Source organism: Chenopodium album, chromosome 7 (assembly GCF_948465745.1).
Source record: "Chenopodium album chromosome 7, dcCheAlbu1.1, whole genome shotgun sequence".
NCBI lineage: Eukaryota > Viridiplantae > Streptophyta > Magnoliopsida > Caryophyllales > Amaranthaceae > Chenopodium > Chenopodium album.
Genome location: NC_137840.1, coordinates 66,588,893 through 66,600,158, shown reverse-complemented (window position 1 = coordinate 66,600,158; position 11,266 = coordinate 66,588,893). Strand labels below are relative to the sequence as shown.

Genomic DNA, 11,266 nt, shown 5'->3' with positions numbered 1-11,266 from the left:
AAGCCATAAGGATGGAATTGAGAAATTTTTGGTTGAGTTGGGTCAGTACTAGGGGCACCACATTTTTCACTGTGTCGGTTTAGGTGCCCCGTACCGCCTTTGGCTGGAGCCGAATAAATATTACCACAAGTTTTACACTTGGCTTTTTCACCATCTCTACTTAACAAGAAATATTGCCAACATTTACTCTTTCGGTTTTTCAAAAGGGTCATTTCTTCTTCGGTGTACCATTCAATGAATGGGTTATCAGATGGGGGAATAGTATTTTGGACGGATGGGTCACTAGAGCCGGCAGGTTGTGTGTTGCTTGCTTGAGTTGTTTGATAGTTAAATTCAAAAGGCATATCATGTGCGGAGGCATAATAAGGTGGAGATTGGGTGCTTTGCCATGGTTGGAATGTCCCTTGTTGATCTAATCCGGTGGGAAAATCGGTAGAAAACCCGGGGTGGGTGGGATTGGCCATTGTAGGGATTTGCATAGTAGGGATTTGCATTGTAGGGGGGGGCATAGAAGAGCCTTCCAATGGTCGTTTAGATTTGGCTTTTTTAGAGGAGGATTGGTTCGGGTTTGATGCCATGATTAATTAAGATTATTAACTAATAAATAATAATTAACAACAATATTAACAATTATAACAAATTAACAATTATAAGTTTATAACACTAACAAAGTAACAAATTATAACAAATTATAACAATTAACAAGTATAAGTAAGTTTTTTTTCTTAATTATTACTTAATTAGTAAGTTAATAAATTTTCAAAAATAATTATAATAATAGTAGATTATCTAAATCAATGAGATCCCAGGTAGGTTATGGTTAGGATCGACGTTGTCCAGAGCCCAAATCCCGCCTTAGACAGATTTCAACAATCCAAATAACCCACAATTAAAATAGAAAGTAGTTTTTATGTAATTAAGTAGTTCCAAGTATACAACAATAATAATAATAATAATAATAATAATAATAATAATAATAATAATAATAATAACAACAATAATAATAATAATAACAATAACAATAACAATAACAAATTAAAATAAAGTTGAGTTAGATCTTACAATGACGCTTCAATGCTTTCCCAAATTTATAATTTCTCGAATTTATAATTTCCCGAAATTATAATTTCCCGAATGTAAATATAACAATTTTTTTTTTTTTTTTTTTGGTAGTAGACTAATAATATTAAAAATGTAAAATTTATAATAGAATAAGAGATTAAGAAATATTAAGAGATTATAATTTATAAATTATAATATATGAGAATAAGAGAGTAAGAGAGTAAGAGAATGAGATGAGAAGATGAGTATTGAGTTGTGGAAAGAATTGGAAGTTGAGGGTGGTATTTATAGGTGAAAATAGAGCCGTTTATAGCCGTTTATAGCCGTTTATGGCCGTTGGAGGGAAAAAACAAGAGCAGCGCCAGTTTATAGCCGTTAGCCCGCGGGCCGTGCCTGCGGGCCGTGCCTGCGGGCCGTGCCTGCGGGCCGTGCCACGGGCCGTGCCACGGGCTATTGGCCGGGCTCGTGCCGTGCCGGGCCACTTTTGGGTTTTTTTTCACCGCAGCCCGCACGAGGCACGAGGGGCGTGCCATCGTGCCGGGCCGGGCCTGCCGTCGGGCCGTGCCGTGCCGGGCCATCCTCGTGCCGTGCCCGGGCCGCCCGCGTGCTGACCCGGCCCATGCCCAGCTCTAGTTGTTATCCACTTTCTGCCTATTATTTTCTTACTGTTTCTTATCTGTCAACAACATTTAATAACAAAGTGAGCCAACGACTGTATTTTACTCCGTACTACTTTAATTAGTCTTATGGGGTCGTCATGGTCGTCTTCGTTTCATGGTCGTCTTCTTTAATTAAATTAAAATAAGGAGTTTTATTTTTTTTTATTTTTTTTTATGCATTATGGAGTTGTATAACTCCTTTCGTTTTTAAATACTTGTTCCACTTTTTATTTTCGATTATTTTTAAATATTTGTTCCATTTCCTAATTTTGGAACATTTTTATAATATTTAACTCATTTCTCTCAACAATTCATTTCCTTCAACTAATGGAACCAACATAAATCATATTTTATTAATTTTATATTCTTTCTCCTTACATTCTCTCAACTACTTTTATTCTTTTACCTATCCCACTACCTTCGTATTTTATTAGTTTTTTCAATTTTTTCTAAAATTTCGTTCATGAAAAAATGGAGTAAGTATTTAAAAACAGAGGAAGAATACCACTAAAGTATACAAGTATAAACCAAGGGGAATATTTTCATTGAATACCAAATGAGGATATAAGCCTTTGAATAGTCAACATAACCTTTATAAAGCCATCTCTAATGGTGAGAGTGAGACTCAAGTAAGTATTTTTAAGAGAGAGAAAGAATATTTTTTACAATGTATACCAATAAGTTGGTATCAAACTTAGCAACTCTAAAAGAAAGTTGCTAAGTTTAGATACTCAACTTTGAGTCTCATTTGACAAAAAATGTGGGCCCTTGTCAATATTCTAATATATTTAGTAATTTATTTAAGCTTTACCGTTTACCTTTTTATTTTTGTTTTTTAATCTTACAATATTTGATATTAAAAAATAAATGGATTTGGTGGAGCATAAATTGAAAGTGACATTTGTATACCTTAGAGAGTCTCACCGTTAAGAAATTAGATCTCACAAGAGTTGCTAAATTGAGAAATGGATATGGTATCACCATTGGAGGTTAAAAAAACCCATTTTGTATTTCAATACTCAAACTAAAGTCTCACCATTGGAGATGGTCTAAGAGCCTTATAGCCGAAAACTTGACCGGAATCAAGGTAAGATCGATATGGTGAAATTTGTTTTTATATTCCCTCTGTCCCTTCAGTTTGTCACTTTTAAAGAAAAATTATGGGAATTAAGGTGAGAATGTGAAGTAATGAAATTACATGAGAAAGTAAAATTTCCAATAAAAAAGATAATTAAAGTACATGGGAAAGATAAGTCGATAGATTCAAGAGTATAAAACATTAAATTAGTCAAAAGTTGACACAATTTTTATGGCAAATGTTAGGGTAAAACAGAGAGAGGACTTAATAAGAACAAAAAAAATGAGAATATAAGGGTCTTCTTATGTATCTTAATAATTATGAAAATGTGAAATATGACAAACATTTAGGGGCACCCAAATGGCAAAAGTGACAATACGATGGGGGTGAAGGGAATATTTTTTCATAGTTATTTTGCTTCTTCTGAGTTTCTTGTGGTCCTGCTATGTTAGTCGGTCGTCAGTGGCGGATGTATGTACAAGCAAGTGGGGTCAGGTGACCTACTTGAACAACAAAAAAAAAAAAATTATTTTCCTATAAAATAAATTATTTTTGTTATAAAATTGAGTTTTTACCCATAGAATTACCAACTTGACCCATTAAAATTTATGAAATGTATTTTAACCTTGTTAAATAATTTTATTAGATCCGCAGTTGTCGGATGTCAGAGTTATATTATACGAAGTACTCCATATTACTATAGGCTTAAGCAATATAAATAGCATTTTCCAATACAAAACTTTTTCAACTTGTATCTCTTTAATTAGCTATTTGTATTTCACTTGCATTTGTTATTGCTTGTAATAATCAAGAGCTTAAGACCAATAAAAAAAAAAAAAAAAAAAAAAAAAAAGGTGATCTGAAATAAGAAAATGGAGGGGAAAGGAAAAGAAAAATGTCCGGCAATAGGAATCGATCTCGGAACTACATACTCTTGTGTGGGAATATGGAAGCATGGTCGTGTTGAGATCATAACTAATGATCAGGGGAATAGAACGACACCGTCTTGTGTTGCCTTCACTAAAAACCAAGTCCTTGTTGGGGAGGCTGCTGCTAACCAGGCTATACAAGATCCTACCAACACCATTTTTGGTAAGCACTTTCTTAGTCTAATCTATAAGTTTCTTTCTAGTTAATTATTATTATTATTATTATTATTATTATTATTATTATTATTATTATAAAAAAACAAAACGTACAGAGTCAAACAATTTACAAGAAATTGGTAGGGAGCCGAGATACAATCTGGGCCCCCACCCCTCTAGCTATAGCGAACCCGATCCTGCTGAAGATGTGAGCAGCTGCACGAGCACCAATATCCTGAGTCTTAGCGAACGCCTGAACCCGCTTCAGCAACGCAATAGCATCCTTCTCTAATTCCCCCAACGAAGAAAAGGAGAAAGGAAGAAAACCATAGCCAATAGCCCTGCAACGCGCCCCATACTTGTCCCGCTATAAGTTTAAGCACTTTCTTAGTCTAATCTATAAGTTTCTTTCTAGTTAATTATTATTATTATTATTATTATTATTATTATTATTATTATTATTATTATTATTATTATTATTATTATTATTATTATTATTATTATTATCATCTCAAAAACAAAAGTCATACAACCTACAATTATTATTATTGTAATACGTACTAGGTTAATAATTTTGCAATACAAGATTAAGAATTTAAACAAAAATCAAAATAATTACTTGTATATACTAAATGATTTTGTAATGGGTATTACAAAACCCGCCCCAATTTGGGGGTTGGGGGGAAGGGTTTCATGGTTGGGGTTTTAAAAATTTCAAGGGAGGATAGGAGGTGGATGGGCCAGTGAAGGGTGGGAAGTTAAGGTGGCCGATTCACGATCGTGACGGGGGAGTAGGTGGCCGATTTCAAGGAGGGGAGTTATGAAAGTGGTTGGAATCATTTAGTGTTAGAGGACCAGCTCAACAGGAATATGCTTTATACTTTATCATTTAGAAATGATTAAAAATTGGGATTATTTAAAGAAAATCGATTAAAATTGATTAAAAGGTTAGAAATGATTAAAGGAAAATGTTATACATAGCTCTTAGGGCTACATATAAGCATTAAATTTACACTTGAAAATCATAAAAAGTTAAGAAATCATCGAAATATAAACACTAATAGAACTGATTTACGCGTGTTTTTGTCATGAATTTCTATTTATACAATTTCCAAGAGTATATTTAATGCTTATATATAGCTTTTAGGGCTACATATAATATTACCCATGATTAAAAGAAGTAAGTTATGAAAGTGGTTGGGATTATTTAAAAATGATTAAAAGTTAGAATTATTAAAAAAAAAAAAAAATTAAAATTGATCGAAAGTTTACAAATAATTAAAAGGAAGTTATGAAAGTGGTTGGGATTATTTAGTTTTAAATAAAAGTTGGGATTAAAAAAAAAAAAAACCGATCAAAATTGATTAAAAGTTTAGAAATAATTAAATGAAGGAAATTACGAAAGTGGTTGGGATTATTTAAAAATGATCAAAATGATTAAAAGTTGGGATTATTAAAACCAAAATTTTCTTTTAAATATGCAAAACCAAATGAAAGTGTTTGTATAAGTGTTGCAATAAACATGCATGGAAACTGAAAAGTGTAAAATTTAGAGGTAATAAAAATCGGGCCGGACTGGGGCCTTAACACAATTTCTCGTGCTCAAACCCGTAAAAAGTACCGGGCTTGTCGGGCTAAAACGGGCTTTTTCAGGCCGGGTTCGAGCTTTTTAACTAAAAATGCGTTTTTATGCTTGCCCAAACCCGCCCTATTTTCAAGCCGGATCGGGCCGGGCTAGCAGACCGGGCCAATGTTGATCACCTCTAGTAAAATTATAAGTATATTTAGAAAGAATCATATAGAGTAGTATAAACTAGGGGTGAGCAAAAATTCAGGGTACCCTGATATGGAACCGGAACTTGTTCGGAACCGCATGTCCCAAACCTGTTGATCAGGTTCCGGTTCCGGGTAATAAAATTAGGAACCTGTTGCAACAGGTTCCGGTTCCGGGTAATAAAATTTTGGATCTAGAACCTGTAGGGTACCTTGTTAGTACAGGTTCCCTATAGGGTACATGAAACCGGAACCTATATGGTATTAAAAATTCTAGACAATTAGTGTTGGTTTGTTATATTTGAAGTACTATACTAAAGTTGTAAGCTTTTATTGTGATCATCTATTTAAAAAAAAATAAATTTGTCACAATTTATCAAGTAACTATTAAACTTACTTTGACAGACAGGGTACCCTGTTTAGGAACCGGAACCTGCAGGTTCTGGTTCCGGTTCTCAATTCTTAGGAACCTGTTGCAACAGGTTCAGGTTCAGGTTCCGGTTCCGGTTCCTATTTTTAGGAACCTGTTGCAACAGGTTCCGGTTCCGGATTCTAATATTTTTACAGGGTACCCTGCTACGCTCACCCCTAGTATAAACTCATGTAAAAGGGAGGAGAAGATTGAGATTGAGATTCTATGGAAAATGTATTCTAATTATTAATGATCATGTGAGGTTTTGCGGCTATTTTCGTCTAGATCTTTAGATGGCTATGATGGTATCATAGAGATTACGGGTTCGAATATCATCCACCCCTCCTTTAAAGTGGAATTAATTTGCGCTAGGTATGGGTGAGGACTGTATTGCATCCACATTTCAAGTCCAAATGACCTTTCATGTGAGGGGGAGTGTTAGAGTATAAAACATATTCCTTGATCGTTGAGGCCCATGAATATGTTTTGTAATCTATTAGTGAGAATTGAAAAAGGTAAAAAGAAACGAGATGTAAAGGTAAGAGAGTGTGTATGAAATAAAAATATAAATAAACACGACATTTTTAAGGGAAAAAAAATACCTGTACATGTTACTCCTTCCGTTTTTAAATACTTGGTCTACTTTATTTTTTCGGCCATTTTTAAACATTTACTCAATTCCTTATTTGGAAAACTTTTATAATATTTAATTCAAGTCTCTTACCCAGTGAACCCAACATAGATCATATTTTATAATTTCATATCCTCTCTCCTCCAATTCTCTCAACTCCTTTTGTTTTTAATGATTTTTTATTCTTCCACCAATCCCACTACCTCCATATTTTATTATTTTCTCCAATTTCTCCTAAAACTCCGCCCTTGGAGTAATGAAATACTTCCTCCGTTCTTTTATTATTGCACCATAAGGGTTTGACACAAATTTTTTGGTGTGGAAAAAAGGATGAGAGAAAAAGGTAGAAATACCAAGTTGCCCATGTGATTGTATGCACAAAATAAAAGTAAGGGTTGAAAAGCAAGGGTGTATTAGGTATTTATAGTGTGAACACATAAATTTCCTTTCCTAAAATGGATATGGTACAATAAATGTGAAACTTTCTTAAAAGGAAAGTGGTGCAATATTAAAAAAACGGAAGAAGTATTAAAAAATGAAAAGAGTAAAAAGGGAATACTACGAATATATACTAAGTAGAGTACCAGTATTAAATAAGAAAAACAAATGAATAGTTGGAAGATAAATGGATTTCTATTTATTTGATGTCATGATGTGTTATTATGGTCATACAAGTTTATACTCCTATAATAATGTGAAATGCTTATATATTATTATTATTCCTTTGATCATTATTTACCACCTTCTTTTGATTTCTTATTTAATTATCTACTTGTATTGTCCGGCTATTCATGTTAAATGATCACAGATGCAAAGAGGTTAATTGGGAGGAGATTTGATGACAAATCCATAGAAAGTGACAAAAATTTCTGGCCATTTAAGGTTATTGAATCTCCCGTACACAACAACAAACCTATGATCGCGGTCACTTACAGGAATCAACAGAAGCAATTCTCCGCGGAACAGATATCCTCAATGATCCTCTCTAAGATGAAAGAAACTGCAGAAGCCTACCTTGGCTCAGAAGTGAAAAAAGCTGTTGTCACAGTCCCTGCCTACTTCAATGATTCCCAACGTCAGGCAACTAAAGATGCTGGCACCATTGCAGGGCTTGATGTCATTCGCATTATCAATGAACCAACAGCTGCAGCAATTGCCTATGGTCTTGACAATCAGATGGTCACAGGTACAAATAAGGTTGCGAAGAATGTATTGGTTTTTGATCTTGGTGGAGGTACTTGTGATGTATCTTTGGTTAAAATTGGCAAACGCTCATTTGAAGTGAAAGCAGTAAGTGGTGACCCCCACCTCGGTGGTGAGGATTTTAACAATCGGATGGTTCAGTATTTTGTGGCCGAAATTAAGGTGAAGAACAACAAGGACATAAGTAATACCCCTAGAGCTGTTAAGAGGTTGAGAAATGCTTGTGAGGTAGCAAAAAGGACTCTCTCAGCAGCAATTGAGACTGATATTTATTTAGAATGTCTTTTTGACCGTATTGATTTCTCTGAAAAAATCACTCGTGCCAGATTCGAATATTTAAACCAGGATTTGTTTAAGAAATGTATCGATCTTGTTAACGAGTGTTTAAAGGATGCCAACATGAAAAAGGATGATGTTGATGACGTAGTCCTTGTTGGCGGATCATCTAGAATCGTCAAGATTCAAGAATTGTTAAAAGACTTCTTTAATGGGAAAGATCTTTGCAAAAGTATCAACCCAGATGAAGCAATTGCATATGGTGCTGCAATTCAAGCCGCAAAGTTGAGTGATACAGGTAACATTAAGGATTTCGCGCTTGTAGATGTTATTCCTTTGTCGCTTGGAATCCAGCTTTATACTGAGGAAATGAGGGTTGTTATCCCAAAAAATACTACCATCCCTGTGAAGAAGTTTAATGATAAACTCGTAACAGCTGAAGACAACCAAGAATCTGTGACATTTTCAATATACGAAGGTGAGAAAGAAATTGCTAAGGAAAACAATTTCTTAGGCAAATTTGAACTGTGTGGGATTCCTCCAGCGCCTAAAGGTGAACATAAGCTCAAAGTTAGTTTTGAAATCGATAGTAACGGGATTTTGACAGTGACAGCGTATCATGAAGCCAGTGACAAAAAAAACCAAATCATCATCACGGATGTAAGGAGTAGGCTATCAAGTGCTGAGATTGAGCAAATGATCAAGGAAGCTGAGAAGTGCAAGGCAGAGGATATGGAGTACAAAAAAGCTATGAAATCCAAGCTTGCATTGCAAGAATATGCTGAGCAAAACCAAGAAACTCTTAGAAAATTCAACAAGAACAAAAAGAAGTTGGTGAAAGCTAAAACTGCCATTGACAACACCATACAATGGCTAGACAGCCTAGATCTGAATTCAACTCTCTGTAATGCTCGCGAATTTGAGGTCAGGCTGAAAGTGTTGAAGCACACTGTGGATCCTTTTACTGCTATGCTGTAATGAAGTCTTGATGGAGTATTGATGCCAAGGATGTTTAAGATATTAGATCGTTGTACCACCAAATTAAATAAGCCAGTGTACCTTAAATTTCAATCTGTTTTTTTTTTTTTTTTAGTTTCAGATGTGTGTGTTTTATTTCTTGATTGATTAGCTGTATGTTTCATGATGCACTAGTTCAATTTGCGTGTATTTTATATCTTTTGTTTAGCGTTTCACAAATTCTTCAATAATCAGTTACTCCCTCCGTCCCCAATTGTTTGCCCCAAACCATAAATCCACTTTATTAAGGCTTTGTGCAAAAAATAGTGCGCATGGGTTGACACAAATATCAACGAGGAGAGAGATAGAGAGAGTGCAAGTAGGAAAACATGCCAAAAATGGTATGGGGCAATTTTTTGGGGACACCCTAAAAAGGAAAGTGGAGCAAACAATTAGGGACAGAGGGAGTAACATATAAGACAAGTAGACAACTACTAATTAAGTAATGAGGTTGTCATATAGATTATCAAGTGGTGTTACCTAATAATCATTTTTTTTTAAAAAGGTAAGAATAAAGGTGGTAAGCCAATAAAGAGAAAGACCCTACTAAACCAGAACATCTCACACGTCAACCCAACTCGAATTAGCAGACTAGCCAATTTAGGAGGGGGAGGGGGGGGGGGTAATCCTCACACCAAATTGCCTTTAGTGGAGCTTGATCCCACAACATATTGATTTTGAGGTGACAAACCTTACTACTAGGCCAATTCCAGCTTTACTTGGTCGTATAATAATCATCATATATTCATATTGGTTTGAGAACTTTACATGTATTTTTATACTATTCCAATTGGATTTCATAAGACAAAAATCAAAGTGGGAATAGGAAAAATGATTGAATAGGGGTTCGTTTGGCATTGTTGTGGTTTTCTGTTTTTTGGTTTTTTCTTGTATAAAAATATATGATATATGTCACATAATGAATAAAAAATTATTTAAAATTATTAAAATTTAAAATCATAATAATTTTGAAAACTGACAACAAAAAAGGGGAAACACCTTTTTCTTGTTTCCTGTTTTTAGTTTTTAGTTTTAAAAAAAACAGGAAACTAAAAACCAAAAATTATACCAAACAAGCCCTAGAGTATCAAATTTTGCATTATGAACTATAACAAATTTAATTAGGTGACAAATATAACAAAAACTTTTTGCGTACACCGTTTTATAAGTATATTGTTATACATCGAACTATATTAAGGTAATTTTACTTCATTTGAGGTAACAATAAACTATTTTTGGGTAATTTTAATCGAATATAATTTTAATATATATTGATAGTGGAATAAGCTTTATGAAACTAATAAAATTACTTTTAGTTGTTGAATTTAGAGATAATTTTTATTTAATTTAGGGGTAAATTTGGTTCAGACAACTTAATAGTGGTTAAATACAGATGTTGAAAAGTGTTAGCACGGCCGATAGTTTGGAGAATTTTTTGCACCCGGGATACAAAGGCTTTTTGGAAGCCTTCGATAATAACTCAAACACTCCACCTTCAACACCATGCAACATCTCATTCACTTGTTCATCCTCGATCTCATCCGCCTGATCATCATCGGCTCCATCCTCACCATTATCAACAATATAGTCATCATTTTCGTATTCCTCGTCCACATGAATCTCATTGCTTCTAACACGCACATCATTCCGATCAAGATCCCCACTGTACTCTCCACTTTCTCCGTGCCAAATCCACACATGGTATAAATGCCTAAACCCACGACATAATACATGATCTCTAATGATTTCAACACTATAGACCACATTCACATTATTACAATCAACACAAGGACAATAAAGGCCTTTGCCACCCAGTTTGCGTTGATAAGCTAAAGCCCTCTCGCAAAACTCTTGAACCCCATTCCAAAATTCCAATGTATCGCGTTTACCATACATCCAACCACGATCCTTCTCCATTTAGTAAATTGTCTCTAAACATATATAGCAACATATAATGAATAATGTGTAATTGCTACATATTTTATGTAAATCAAATTCAAGTACAAAACGTGAATATACCATTCATATAGTGAAAAAATGCATGTTTCCAAAGGGTCCTTATCACTCCAA

At 34.3% G+C, this 11,266-nt stretch overlaps 1 protein-coding gene across 1 annotated transcript; it reads left to right on the top strand.

The window, feature by feature from the left end:
* Positions 1 to 3,382: 3,382 nt before the first annotated feature.
* LOC145639224 (heat shock cognate 70 kDa protein-like) lies at positions 3,383 to 9,323 on the top strand. Its single transcript, XM_081690400.1, has 2 exons — positions 3,383 to 3,891; positions 7,509 to 9,323. The coding sequence occupies exons 1-2, from the start codon at positions 3,672 to 3,674 to the stop codon at positions 9,155 to 9,157; spliced, it is 1,869 nt and encodes a 622-aa protein (XP_081546526.1). The 5' UTR covers positions 3,383 to 3,671; the 3' UTR covers positions 9,158 to 9,323.
* Positions 9,324 to 11,266: the final 1,943 nt, after the last annotated feature.

Bases quoted from the DNA above. Each gene is read 5' to 3' on its own strand.
- LOC145639224 (XM_081690400.1), top strand. From the start codon at position 3,672: ATGGAGGGGAAAGGAAAAGAAAAATGTCCGGCAATAGGAATCGATCTC. The intron at 3,892-7,508 runs GTAAGCACTTTC...AAATGATCACAG, and splicing joins TCCTACCAACACCATTTTTG to ATGCAAAGAGGTTAATTGGG.